The 15,123-nt window shown below is 42.2% G+C and overlaps 1 protein-coding gene across 3 annotated transcripts in view; it reads right to left on the bottom strand.

The window, feature by feature from the left end:
* The window catches only part of UBTD2 (ubiquitin domain containing 2), a 71,696-nt gene extending 61,559 nt beyond the window's left edge, over positions 1–10,137 (bottom strand). Inside the window, exon 1 of one of the 3 annotated variants that reach the window (XM_038534752.1) lies at positions 9,987–10,137. In XM_038534752.1, the coding sequence (XP_038390680.1) occupies positions 9,987–10,056 (70 nt within the window). In that variant the 5' untranslated portion in view covers positions 10,057–10,137. Of the gene's footprint in view, positions 1–8,620; positions 8,658–9,982 lie in introns of those variants that run through there. The other 2 variants (XM_038534755.1, XM_038534753.1) reach the window with 2 other exon arrangements.
* Positions 10,138–15,123: the final 4,986 nt, after the last annotated feature.

The raw sequence follows: 15,123 nt of genomic DNA, 5'->3' as shown, positions 1-15,123 counted from the left end.
CAGCGGTTTAGTGCCACCTTCATCCCGGGGTGTGATCCTGGAAACCGGGGATCGAGTCCCACATCAGGCTCCCTGCATGGAGCCTGCTTCTCCCTCTGCCTGTGTCTCTGCCTCTTTCTCTCTCTCTGTGTCTCTCATGAATAAATAAAATAAAATCTTAAAAAAAAAAAAAAAAAAAAAGACCTCACTCACACTCAAGTAAAATTCACTTAAAATGACTTTTACACGTTAGGATTTCTTTTTTTCTGGGTGCTTGAGTGGCTCAGTTGGTTAAACGTCTGGCTTCAACTCAGGTCATGATCCCGGGGTCCTGGGATTGAGTTCCACATCAGGATCCCTGCTTAGTGGGGAGCCTGCTTCTCCCTCTCCTTCTGCCCTCCCCCCACCTCCTGGCTTGTGCTCTCTGGTCCTATCAAATAAAAAAATTTTTAAATATATAAATATCTTTTTCTTTAGACATCTAAATTTCAACAGAAATTCCATTTCTGAAAAGAGAGCTATAATGGAAATACCTAAAAGTTTTATTGCAAACATGCAAAAAATGGCATTTACAACATCCAATGTATATTCAGCAATATTCAACCTCTCCACTCAATATATGGAATATATTCAAAAACAAACTTGATTTTTGCTGACTGCAAGTCAAAGTAGCCGATGCAAGGTGAATACATGCTGATTGTTCTTGACCAACACACATGCATCTTTAAGTACATACGCGTTAGTAAAGTCTCAACCTATGGTCCTTGAACTACCAGTGAATCATGAGGAGCTTGCTGGTAGCCTAGTATGCCCGATAAGCAGAAGCAGAAAGCTGGGTAGGGATGGTGAGGGGCGGCGGGAAGAATCAGGTGCAATGGTCCACCAAATGAAGATAAACCATTCAGGTGGTCTGCAGTAAGGAAAAATGAGAGAATCACTAAATCAGCAAATTGATCACCATGCCCAATTAATATGATCATGTTGCTTAATGAAATAAACCTAATGCTTTCTTGCAATAAGAGAAGAATGTTGTTTTGGTCCAGAGACACAAGAGAGATAACTATTAATATAATGGCAAAAGTTCCTTATTACAAGTGATTAACACTCAATAATTATTCTTATCAGAAGACTCACCTGGGTATAGTACTACTAGCAAGGTGCTGTCAAAGCTTTGCATTTACAGTAAAAAAAAAAAAAAATCAGATAAATTTAAAAACAAAATCCATCTATTAAAATTTTTACATAAGAAACATCGGCGTTATAGACTAGGGCTATCAAAAATCAGAAGAATGAAGATTCTCATCACTTCTAATTTTTTTTTTTTTTTTTATTCATGAGAGACACAGAGAGAGAGGCAGAGACATAGGCAGAGGGAAAAGCAGGCTCCACAGGGAGCCTGATGTGGGACTCCATCCCAGGACCCCAGGATCATGACCTGAGCCAAAGGCAGGCACTCAACCACTGAGGCATGCAGGCGTCCCCACTTCAAATGTCTTAAAGATTCTATTCATAGTATGTAGTACTTGCAACTGATTCCTAAATAAAATGAGATGAATAAAACAGCCCATTTTATATCCATAACAAGAATCTTTATTTTTTATTCTTTTTGCGAGAATCTTTAAAAAAAAAAAAAAAAGATTGTATTTATTTATTTGTGAGAGAGAGAGATCGAGAACACAAGCAGGGCAGAGGGGTAGAGGGAGAGAGCAGCAGACCCCACCCCTGCCTGCCTGCTCCCTGCTGGACAGGGAGCCCGATGCAGGGCTCGACCCCAGGACACTGGGATCATGACTTGAGCTGAAAGTAGACACTTAAACGACTGAGCCACCCAGGCACTCTACATAGCAAGAATCTTTTTTTTAAAGATTTTATTTATTTATTCATGAGAGACAGAGAGAGGCAGAGACACAGGTAGAGGGAGAAGCAGGCTCCATGCAGGGAGCCCGACAAGGGCCTCGATCCCCGATCTCAAGGATCACGCCCTGGGCTGAAGGCAGTGCTAAACCGCTGAGCCACCCAGGCTGCCAGCAAAAATCTTTAAAAATGCAAAAAAAAAAAAAATTAAAAAGAAATTTTAAAATGCTGTTCCAACATACATTCCAAGATAATCTTGACTGGGAAAAAATGTCAATCCTTTATTTGCTAGAAAATTGAAAACAAAATGGGACTAGCCCAATGGAAGGTAGCTTATTAGGTAGGATTAGGTAGGGGCTACAACATCCCATGTCAATTTTTAATATAAACTCAAGTGCTTAAATCTCTTCCCAAAGAGGAGTCTCCATATCTCAGTATTTTCCTACTGAAGAATCCTTTACCTAAATTCATTTCTCATAACCTACGTATCCAAAGTTCCACTGGATTTCCAACTTAGACTTTCTTGCCACCTATTGTCCTTTTGGTCTCTCACCACAACTATATTCCTCCTGCTAAAATCAAGCACCCTCTACTTTACATCAAGTAAATGCCTCCTGGGGCACCTGAGTGGCTCAGTGGGTCGAAAGTCAGACTCTTGATTTCAGCTCAGGTCATGATCTCAGAGTGGTGGGATCTAGATCTGCATCAGGATCCTTGCTTAGAAGGGAGTCTGCTGGAGATACTATCTCCCTCTGACTGATCCCCCCATTCTCTCTCTCAAATAAATCTTTTTTTTTTTAAGGTAAATGCCTCTTATTTCACAGTATGTGTCTCTCCAATAGGTATAAAATTTTATATACATCCTACTTACAAAGCCTCAGAGCTAACAACCCAGGAAATATGAAAAAATTTTACTTCTACTGTCACCCTTGGGATAAGCCCAGACTAAATCTTCAGTCCTCCTCATGCTCAATTCTGCTTCATTTTTAATTACAGACCCAGCCCTAAGAGCAGAAGCATAAGAAAATTCAGAAAACAACCTAGTCAGATGGTGTATAAAATATATGGGACAAGACAGCCCCGGTAGCACAGTGGTTTAGCGCCGTCTGCAGCCCAGGGCAAGATCCTGGAGACCCTGGATGGAGTCCCACGTCGGGCTCTCTGCATGGAGCCTACTTCTCCCTCTGCCTGTGTCTCTGCCTCTCTCTCTTTCTATGAATAAATAAATAAAATCTTTAAAAAAAAAAAAAAAGAATATATGGGACACTGAAAATATGTAAGGAAGAAATATGAATGATATTCTTGGTGAAGAAAGAAAAAGTTTCTAGAGAGAAATGTGTTTGTTCTAACATACACCAACCTCAAAAGGGCTATTGGTATATTCTAGGGCTGAATGCTCCGAAGTCTATCTTTGAGTTTGGATGTAACGAACTACAGGTAGAATTTCTCCAACACAACACTAGAATGAGTAGTTAACAAACCAAATTATTTTCTGAAATTTTAGGAATGGTCTGTGTTTCACAGGCAGACTTGATTTCCCATGTTTCCCAGTAATTTCACAAAATTCAGTATACTCAGCACCTACTATGGTCAGGTCCTGATTAGAGGTGATCACCTCATTTCTCCACCATCTGGAATTTTCATGACTCAGTTCTTAGTACCTTCCTCCCCTTTTCACTAACTTACAGCAATCATTTATTTTTATTCCTTCAGTCAACCTCCCCCAGCTGACTCCAAAATCCACATTCATAATCTGAACATCTAGGAGTTCTATATCTGAATTTCTGCACCAACCTACGTGATGTCCCAACTTAAAAATTCTGTCAGTTAATCCTTAACATACTGAAAGGCAAACTAGAGCTTGCCCCAGATAGTTCTTAGTCCCCAAAACCTACCAAGTCATCTCAATATTTCTGGTCACTCAGATTCACAAATATGGGATTACAGATTTTCCTCAATTTATGATGGGGTTACATCCCAATAAACCCATCATAAATTGAAAACTATGAATAAGTTGAAAATGCATAATACAACTACCCTACAGAACATCATAGCTTAGCCTAGCCTACCTTAAATGTGCTCAGAACATTTAACATTAGCTTACAGTTGGTCAAAATCATCTAACACAAAGCCTATTTTATAATCAAGTGTCAAATATCATAAAATTTATTGGATAAAATAAATTTTAAACAGAATGATAAGCGTATCTGTTGCTTACCCTCACATGCCCTGACTGCATGGCTGACTGGGAGCTGCAGCTTGGCATCACAAGAGAGTAGCCTACTACCTATCACCAGCCACAGAAAAGACCTAAATTTAAACTTTGAAGTATGGTTTCTACTAAATGTGTGTATCACTTTGCACCATCATAAAATTATAAGATCGAAAAATCGTAAGTTGAGCCATAAGTCAGGAACTATGTGTTTTACTTTCTTTTACGTATCCCTATATCCAATAAATTACCAACTCATGCCATTTTTTTCCTAATGGGTTCCTCCCTTTAGTCTCTTCTCTGCTGTAATTAATCCTGTACCAGTGCTTCTCAAGCTTTAACATGCATAGGAACCATTTGAAATTCTTATTAAAATGCAGATTCTGATTTACTAGGTCATGGGTGGGGCCTGATTTTCTGTACTTCTAACGCAGGCACGCACGCCCAGGTTATTGCAAAGCTTTGAGCAGCTCAGATCACGGCTTTCTTTTATTCCCTCAGCGCCTGCAGTTTATCCTGTGGTATATTTATCTGTTTACATAATGTTTTATAATTTTTTCATGTGTGCACATTTTAGTATCCTTTCCTTAAAAAGGATTTTGACATACTCAAGAAATAAGATCATGATTCCTTTTTTGGAACAACAGTAACCAACCCAATGTTGGGCATATTGTGGGTACTCAATGCCTGTTGATTGTAAAATGCTTCTGCAGAAAACATAACAATCATCTCTTAAGAGCTGAAGCAGGTTTATAGATTACTTTTGTCAACTTTAGAAAAACCATTCACTGCTAATCAACCTTTTCATCACATAAGACAGAAAATAAAACAGCTTTCTATTCATAGTTAAGAAAGCAAATGTTAAGTTAAACTTGTGAATTATTGGTTATATATTTATTCTTTCTCCATCAGTGAAGGATTACATATACATTTAAAACAAAAACTAGAAGCCCAGACAGCAAACGAAAAAATAAACTGGACTTTATTAAAATGACTCTTGCTCTCAGGGTGCTAAGTTCAAGACCCACATGAGGTGTAGAGATTGCTAAAAAAAATTAAAATCTTTTTTTTTTTTTTAAAGATTTTATTTATTTATTTGAGAGAGAGAGAGAGAGTGAGAGAGAGCGAGAGGGAAGAGAAAGAGGTAGAGGGATAAGCAGACTCTGTGCCAAGCATGAAGCCTGATGCAGGACTTGATCTTATAACCGTGAGATCGTGACTTGAGCCGAAATCAAGGGTCAGATGCTTAACTAAGTCACCCAGGTGTCCCTGAAAAATAAAATCTTTAAAAAGAAAAAAAAAATTTAAAGACAACCCCAAAATGGGAGAAAATATTTGCAAATCATCCATCTGATAAGGGTTTAATATACAGAATATATAAAGACCTCCCACAAGAGAACAACAACAAAAAACCCAAAACTCAATTAAAAAACAGGCAAAGGGCTTAAATAGACATTTCTCCAAAGATAAACAAATGTTCAAAAAGCACTTTAATTAAAAGATGCTCAACATTACCAGTCATTAGGGAAATGCAAACCCAAACCACAATGAAATACCACTTCAGGTCAACTACAATGACTATAATTTTTAAAATGGGAGAGAACAAGTGTTGGTGAAGATACGGAGAAACTGAAATCTTTGTTGCTGGCAGGAATGTAAAACAACGAAGATATTATGGTTTATAAACACTTATAAGTTCCTCAAAAAGGCAAACCATATAACCCAGTAAGAATTATCATATAACCTAGCAATTCCACTCCTGGTATGTTATATCCAAAAGAATAAAAAATAGACATTCAAACAACTCTTTGTACACCAAAGTTCATAGCCACTGAATCACAATAACCAAAATTGAGAACAACCCAAATGTCCATCAGTAGAAGAATAAACAAAATGTAGTATATACATAGAATGGAATAGTATTCAGGAGACCCGGGATCGAATCCCACATCGGGCTCCCAGTGCATGGAGCCTGCTTCTCCCTCTGCCTATGTCTCTGCCTCTCTCTCTCTCACTGTGTGACTATCATAAATAAATAAATAAAATTTAAAAAAAAAAAAAAAAATGAGGTACTGAAAAAAAAAAAATGAGGTACTGATACTTGCTACCACAGGATTAACCTGAAGACGTTATGCTACGTGAAATACAGCATAAACAAAAGGATAAACATTGTATGATTACACTTATATGAAATATCTAGACTTCATAAATTCATAGAGACAAAACGTAAACTTAGAAGTTACCGGGGATTGGGAAAGAAGGAGCAGAGATATTGTTTCATGGATCCAGGGTTTGTCTGGAGAGATGAAAAATTTTGGAAATACATAGTGGTGATGGTTGCATACTGTGAGTGTAATTAATGCCACTGAATTGTACACATAAAAATGGTTAAAATGGCACAAATTTTATATGTATTTTACCACAAGTTAAAAAAATGAAACTAGAAAAAAAGAGAAACTAACATTTTTTTTTTTATTATGGCCCTCAGTTCCAAGTTCTGACTGCCATTTGTAACCTATGGGATTGTTAAAACAAGTTAATTTCACCCAGCTTCACTCTATCCATAAACTAGAGACATATTACTCACCTCCCAGAGTTGAAGACTAAATGAGAAAACAATCACTTAGCACAAACACTTGTTACATAATAAATACTGGATAAATGGTAGTTATAATTTAAAAACCACTGTTCCGGGCAGCCCGGGTGGCTCAACGGTTTAGTGCTGCCTTCAGCCCAGGGCGTGACCCTGGAGACAGGGGATCGAGTCCCACATCGGGCTCCCTGCATGGAGCCTGCTTCTCCCTCTGCCTGGGTCTCTACCTCTGTGTGTGTGTGCCTCTCTCATGAATAAATAAAATCTTTAAAAAAAAAAAAAAAACACAAAACACTGTTACTCATCAAGTAGGTAGTCTACAAGGCTGCTATAAGTGGATACCCAGAAGAACTCCATGATATTAAGACATTCTGAAACAAAAAAATGAATGCCCAGCAGTTACCCTGCTATAAACCTGGAACTTGTGACCACCAAGGGTTGGTCCTCTTGGGCTATCACTGAACATGCAGAATAAACGATACACCCAGAAAGTGAGAACCTACTTTCTACATCATTACATTCATTAAAAAGGTGAACAAAATAAGAAAAGAAGCTGGTTGGCTGTCTTCAACTAACTTCCTTTTATTGTTTTTTCCCTATATACTTATTTTTAAAAATCACGAGATTTAATTCCTTAGCTAATGCCATGGACTAAATAAAGCCTTGTCTAGAGGTCCTGAGTTCCAACCCCAGCATCACAATGTCATCATAATAAGGCAGAGAACCATACAGAATATGTTGTCTAAAAAATGTTCTAGCATCATGGAAGCTTGGAGTGAATGGATAAATAATCCCTTATAATGTATATATTTGTCTTGATGAATAATATTAAGTGTTTAAAAAATGGTCAAACTAGCTGAAACTCAAAAACGATTCTAAGCAAGGTGTGCCGAAGGAAGATACTACAAATGATTCCAAAGTAACATAAAACACAAATCTTATCATGTGAACTAAGCAATATCTGTATTCTACCGTCTTTTGCAAAAACTTCCCAAATTCCTTCAAACAAGTAAGGAAGTTTTTCTCCTGTGCGAAATTAACTTGCATTCATACGCAAAAGGCTTAGATCCAGGGGGAAAGAGAAACTACAGTATCTCAAATGGCCAAAAAGGTTTTTTTAAAAGTCGTTTTTTACTAAGGCCAGCTGATACTCGAAACAAACTCATCTAAAATGGTGATTTTCAACATTACACTGTGAATGTAATTAAAACTGTCATGAAAAGCATCAGAAGACTTTTTACTTCACGTTGATAAAAGAATTTTTCATAACCCAAACATCCAGTTTAGAACTATAAACCATTATGTCTGAAAAGCAAATGATCTGTGTCAAAACCCTTAGGAAAATTAGTTTTTCTCTTCACAACAAAAACCTACCATAAAAAACAAAAACTATTTAATGTGTTAACCACTCACCTGAGCTAGTTCCTTTAAACCACAATCAACTCTTAACTATCGTGGCAATAATGATGAATAAAGGCTTCCATAATTAAATTCCAGAAATAATCATTTTATCCTATGCAACTCCTTCCTCGACCCCAGTTACAAGAGGCCCATACTTTCTCTTCAGGAGAAAATAAAGAGGTTTGGTAGTTGGTGTTCTTTTTTCTAAACTTTACCTTGGAAAGATAGTGAAGTTTAAAGTCCAGAGAACTCAGTTCTCAAGGAAACTGATACTATGGCTATCTAACTAGACACCGCTAGTAATAAATTACCAAAAGCTAAGACACTTCATGCTTTTAAAGGCCCATGCTACTAATGCAGGGCTGGTCATAGGTCACATCACCAAAAGGCTTAAATAAATTGGTTCAAGTTCATTACCAAGAAGAGAAAAATGTTTACTATAATTTTTAAATGAGTGCAAAAAAAAAAATTAAATTGAAACTAAACACTACCTACAGCTAGTACCAATACATTTTGGTATCATTAGTGAGTGATCACCTCCACTGCAGGAAGAATCACGGTGACGCCCAATTTAACCTTACCCCAGAGCCGGTTGAAAATCATGCCCCTTCTATCTCCTGCTTTGTGGTCACTGAGGAGCTCACTGCTAACGTGCCACCAAGCAAATGCACTACTAAATAGCGTTTTCGGGGACAAGCTGGTTTCAAGCCACACTGCCCTGAGCTCTCCCACCGTGTGCCCAGGATTTAATCCTGCAGGAAACCCACGGATTTTAACGAAGTGGCATGCCACAGCACCACGTAACTCACGACATCCATCAGCCAAATGTTAGGTGTATTCAGTTTACAGATGGAACTCAAGTGAGAGGGAAAGCAACTGGTCGAAAGCGAGTTTAAGAAAAAGCTGTAAACCCTTCCATCCGCAAACAACTTAGTTTAGGAAGTTATAAATATGCTCCACATTCTGGGACATCTAGCAGAAGGCTGGCACAAAGCCAACACCGTCATCTTTGCTATTCCTAGCTGTGTCTTCGTTCCTTGTAACGTTCTGCCCTCCGCACAAGCTGGCGTGGACTCGGCCAAAGATCGCTCAGGCGGGCAGAGCCAGCTTTAGGACCACCCGCCGCACCGCAAGGCCGCCTGGGCTCCGCGGCTCCCCTCGGCGAAGCGCGTTCCAGCGCGTTCCGTGCTATAGGAAACTTTGAGAGCCCCGATCCTCCTGGGCTGGGTCGCGCCCCCCTATTCCTACTTCGGCCCTACCCATCCTGCCGCCCGTCGGGCCGGGGGGAGCCGCACGCCCGCACGCCCCAGCGGGCAGCCACGTCTTCCTCGCGCGGACTGCCTCGCCGCCGCTCCCTAAAATAATGCGTGTGGCCGCTCGAGACTTCCCCAGCCAGGCTCCAGAAACTTGCGGGTTTAAATGGCCAAACTGGAACCAACCAGGGCAGCTGTCATCTGAAACTCAGGAAAGCTGAGACCAGCCAGCTCCGCCGAACCAGGGATGTGGCGGGGCCCGTCGGAGGGAATGCCGAGGGCTCCCCCTCCCCTCCCCTCCCTCCCCTCCCCCCGCCCCCACCCGTGCGCTTTTCTGCAACCCCAGCGCCGCCATCCTGCTCCTGAATAATTAAACGGGGTGGAGAGGGAGTGGGGTGGCCGAGAAAGGCAGTTTCCAGCCGAGTTTCCCGAGCCGAGGCGGAGCGGTCGAGAGGCCGCGGGCTACGTCCCCGGCGAGCGACGGACTTTCCTCAGGGGCCGGGAGGGCAGGGGGCGAGCCCGAGGCCCGCGGGCCGGCCGGAAGCGGAGCGCGGGGCGTGACGCGCAGGGCGGGATGACAAAGGGGCGCGGGGGCCCCGGCCGCGCGGCCCGCGGGCCCGCGGGGGCCGGGACAGGTGGCCGGGCCTGGCCGGGAACAATGGGGGGCCGAGGCTGCCCCCTGGCGCTCACCTACCTCCGGTGCCCTCCGAGTTCTCGTTGAGGCTGCCCGAGGAGTCGTGCTGGGCGCCCACACACCCGCCCATGGGGGCCCCCGGCGCCTCGTCCGCCACCTCCGGGCGCCCGTCCGGCCGCCGCCTCAGCCGCCTCAGCCGCCGCCGCCTCAGCCGCCTCAGCCTCCGCCGCCGCCGCCGCCGAGCCCCGGACAGGCGCGCCGCTCCGCTCGCCCGCCGCGGCCCAGCCTCCGCCCCCTCGCCGCTCCACCCACCGCCTTGGCTCGGCCCCTTCCTCCGCGCCCACTTCTACCTCAGCCCCCGGGCCGCCCGCCCGGCAGGCCGGGCCCGCGCGCCGCCCTGGCCTCCGGCTCGGCCCCGCCAGGCCGGGGCTGGCCCATCCCGGGCGGGCCGCAGCGCCCGCCTCGCCTCGCCTCGCCTCGCCCGCTCACCGCCCCGCACTCCCGCGTCCAGGCGAGCCCCGCGCCGGCGCCGCCCGTCCGCCAGGCCCCATCGGCCCCCGCCCCGCGGCGCCGCCCTCCGCACCCGCGGCCTGGGCTCCGCGGGCCCGCCCGGAACGACCGGGGGGCGGGGCCGCGGGAGGCCGCGCGCTGATTGGCTGCGGGCTGGGGCCGCGAGCGCAGGGCTGGGGCGGCGGGGGCGCCGAGGCGAAGCGGGGATCCGTCCGGGGGCCGAGGCCGGGAGAGCGGCGAGGAGGGAAGAAGGACGGGGAGAAGGGGGAGGAGGCAGGAAAGGAGGGACCAAAGTGGGAAAGGAGAAGTGGGGGCGGTGAAATCGAGTTTCTGGCTCCTCCTCGGGCGTCAGCCTTTCTCTTTCTAGTGGAAGCGGGTCGGAGGGGGCGCAGAGAAGTAGTAACAGGAGCCTCGCCGACGAGGACGGGGCTGCACCCGAGCTGCGGCCGGGGCGGGCGGGGCGGCCCTGCCTGACGGTTGAGCACCTTTGGGGTTCTAGAATTCGGTGGACTGGAACGCCGAGCCTGCGCTCCCCGTGTTTGCCCCGCTCCCAAGCCACCCCCCCAAATCACTGTGCCCCATTATTAGACGTAGAGGCGGTCATCGTGGTCGCCAGCTGGAGCCGATTACGGAGGCGAGGCACTCCGTGTAGCAGAGATAAGCGCTGACCGTAGTTCCGAGGGCGTGGGTTCATTGCATCTTCGCGAGATTGATTATTCAGACACAACGCTACTTCTCAAGAACCTCCCTCTAGGTATCTTAAACCGCCTTTAGAACAAAATGAAGTATAAGAAAATAAAATACCCTGCTTTTTCTAAACTGGAATTTGGTACATGGACCACGCCCGACATTCTTGGCGGTCGCTATCTTAACCTAAGCCAAATCCTTAATGGTCCCTTCAGAATTGTGTTCTGCTAGGATGCCTTAAAATTTTTATCAGCCTGCTTGGGCCTTTATAAAGCTTATTTCTGCCCAAGCTGTTTTAACTATCCACTCCATTTTTATATCAGACTTTCTTTTTTTAACATCCTGGGTCGGCTTTTGCTTAGCATTAAAAAAAAAAAAAATTTTTTTTTTTTAAGTGAGACACCTAAGAAAGAGACTCTCTGCAGCTTGGAATTTGCATTTAAATATATTTTCATACACTGCTGGTGGGAGTGTAAATCGGTTCAGTCTTTTTGCAAAGTAACTTGGAAACAAGGATCAAGAACCTTAAAAATGTTGGTAACCTTTGACTTGGGATTATCCCACACATGGGTATCTAACAGAAATAGTCCAAAATGCAGAGAAAGGTTTCCGTCCTTGTATTTATTTGGTAGTCATATAAAAATGAGGGTTTGACAAACAAAATCCTATACTTCTATAAAAGCACAGAAATGTCTTGTGAGAAATAGAAATCTGCTATATTAAAGTTATACTGACAAATTATTGTTGCCCTGGGTAGTCATGAAAATTCAAAAAAGCTTATGTGTGACCGTGTATTTATGAGTTTTCAGAGGTTGCTCTGACATTCAGGTACTGCGTCACAAAGCCCTCTTCTATTTGATCATTCTCAGCTGAGTATTCACATTGGCAGATAGACATCACTTCATCACTTCCCTGAAGGAGAGAAGCTGCATGTTGAATATCTTCAAAGAGATTGCTTTCTCCCGAAATTTGCTCTAGAAATTACAGAAACCAAGACTTCCACAATGTCTGTTAAAACAGATGATCAGATGACTCTGATGAGCACTGAGGGGTTGCCCTAGGAAGAGAGCCATGTCATTGGGAGATTTTCAGTTATGGGTGTTCTCCACCTTGCCTTTATCTTAGAGTAGAATCACAAGTTCGCAGGAGACAGAATAAAGTGGCAGTTAAGGGCCCCAGCTCCGCTATCAACTTCCTGGGTTGGAATCTGGCTTCCATTCTGTGCTAGCTGTAGAACCTTAAATTTCTATACAGCTCAATTTCCTTAACCTGTAAAACTGGGCCAATAACAGTGCTCTAAACTCTGTGGGGGCTCTTTATTAACTCTCCTCTACTTCATGTCTAGCATCACCTACTTACTGCACGGCTCAATCCACTTAAGACCTTTGTATAGAAACTGTGCCTTCTTTGTGATCCTGTGTATATGGGTGTGTATGTGCTTTATTTTTTAGTAATGTGTTTATTGAGATATAATTCATATACCATATATTTCACCAGTTTAAAGTGTATGATTCAAATTGGTATAGCCACTATGGACAACAGTATGGAGGTTCCTCAAAAGGTTAAAAATAGAGCATTGATCTATTTTTATAGATCTGGGGATTTATATCTGAAGAAAATGAAAACACTAACTCAAAAAGCCATCTGCACCCCCATGTTTATTGCAGCATTATTTACAATAGCCAAGACATGGAAACAAACTTAATTTGTTTGTGCCCATCAATAGATGAATGGCTAAAGAAAATATGAGATACACACACACACACACACACACACATATCCACACAAAGGAATATTATTTGGCCATGAAAAAGATTGAAATCTTGCCATCTGTGACAACATGGGTGGACTCTGTGGGCGTTATGCTAAGTGAAAGAATTGAAACAGAGAAAGAGAAATACCTTTTGATCTCACTTATATGTGGAATTTAAAACAACAAAAACAAAACCACTCCAAGCTCAAAGATAGAGACAGATTGTTGGTTGCCAGCAGGGGTGGGGGCAGTGACAGAAGAATGAGTGAAAGGGTCAAAATGGATAAACTTTCAGTTATAAAATAAGTAAGTTGGGATGCCTGGGTGGCTCAGTGGTTGAGCATCTGTTTTTGGCTCAGGTTGTGATTCTGGTGTCCTGGGATCAGGTCCTGCTTCAGGCTCCCTGTCTCCCTCTGCCTAGGTCTCTGCTTTTCTCTGTCTCTCATGAATAAATAAAATCTTTAAAAAATAAAGTAAAATAAATAAGTCATGGGAATGTAATATATGTCTATACAAGCATGATGTCTAAAGTAAATACTGTATTGCATATTTGAAAGTTGCTAACAGAGTGAATCTTGAAAGTTCTCATCACAAAAAAAATTTAACATCCATATATGGTGATGGATATTAATTAGACGTAATCACAGTAATGTGATTATTTTGCAATATATACAAATATTGAATCATTATGTTGAAACTAATGTTATATGACAATTATACCTTGATTAAAATAATAAAAAATAAAGTGTACAATTCAATGGTTTTTAGTCTATTTACAATCAATTTTAGAATATTGTCATCACCTCAAAAAGAAACCCCATAGCTATTAGCAGTCACTCCCCATTTGCTCCCAATTCACAGACCCTGCCCAGGCAACACTCATGAATTTTTTTGTCTCTGTGTATTTGTCTATTCTGGACATTTCCTATAAATGGAATCATATTTGGTCTCTTGTGGCTGATTTCTTTCATATAGCATAATGTTTTCAAGGTTCATCCATATTGTATAATGTATCAATACTTCATTCATATTTATAGCTGACTAATTTTCTATTGTGTGGACATAGCACGTTGTGTTTATTCATCAGTTGATGAGCATTCGGGTTGTTTCCATTTTGGGGGTATTATGAATAAAGCTGTTATGCACAAGTTTTTGTGTGGACATATGTTTTCAATTGTTCTGGGTATATACTAAGGGTAGAATTGCTTGAGCCTATGGTAACTCTATGCTTAACTTTCCGAGGAACTGGCAAAGTATTTTCCAAAATGTCTGCACCATTTATATTCCCACCAGCAATTTATAAGGAAATGTGAAATAGTACAGCTGTTTTGGATACGTAGGGTATCTCATTGTAGTTTTACTTGCACTTCCCAAATGACTAATGATGTTGAATGTCTTTTTATGTACTTACCATTTGTAGATCAGTTTTTGGAAAAATGTTTACTCAGACACTTTGCACGTTTTGAAATAGTATTATTTGTCTTTTTATATTGGGTTGTAAGGGTTCTTTCTATATTCTGACTACAAATCCCTTAGCAGATACATGATTTGCAAATATTTTCTCTGATAGTTCCATAATTTTCTTGATAGTGTCCTTTGAAGCATGAAAGTTCAATTTTCATAAAGTTAGTTCATTTTTCTGATTTTTTCTCTGGTTACTTATGCTTTAGGACTCATATCTAAGAAAACACTGTCTAAAGTCATGAAGATCTGCACCTATTTTCCTCTAAGAGTTTTATAATTTTAGCTCTAACATTTAGGTCTTTAACCCACTTTGAATTAATATCTTAGTATGGTGTGAGGTAGGGGTCCAACTCCACCCTTTTGCATGTGGATTTCCAGTGTTCCACCATTTGTTGAAAAGACCATTCTTTCCCCCCTTTTAATTGTCTTGACATTCCTATTGAAAATCAATTAACCAAAAAAAAAAAATCAATTAACCATAAATGTATCAGTTTATTTCTAGACTTAATTCTATTCCATTTAGTCTTTTTTTTTTTTAAGTCAGGTTTGTTTGTTTGTTTTTAAGTAAGTGCTATGCCCAATCTGGGGCTTGAACTCACCACCCTAAGATCAAGAGTCATGTGCTCTACTGACTGAGCCAGCCTGGTGCTCCTATTCCATTGGTCTTTATATCTATCCTCAGGCCAGTACCACATAGTCTTGATTATTGTAGCTTCATAGTAAGTACTGAAGTGAGGAAATATAAGTCCCCTGATTTTGTTCTCCCTTTTGTTTTGGCTATTC

This window comes from Canis lupus, chromosome 4 (genome assembly GCF_011100685.1).
Source record: "Canis lupus familiaris isolate Mischka breed German Shepherd chromosome 4, alternate assembly UU_Cfam_GSD_1.0, whole genome shotgun sequence".
In the NCBI taxonomy this organism is placed as follows: domain Eukaryota; kingdom Metazoa; phylum Chordata; class Mammalia; order Carnivora; family Canidae; genus Canis; species Canis lupus.
Note: the sequence above shows the minus strand (reverse complement) of the source record. Positions and strands in the feature narration are given on the sequence as shown.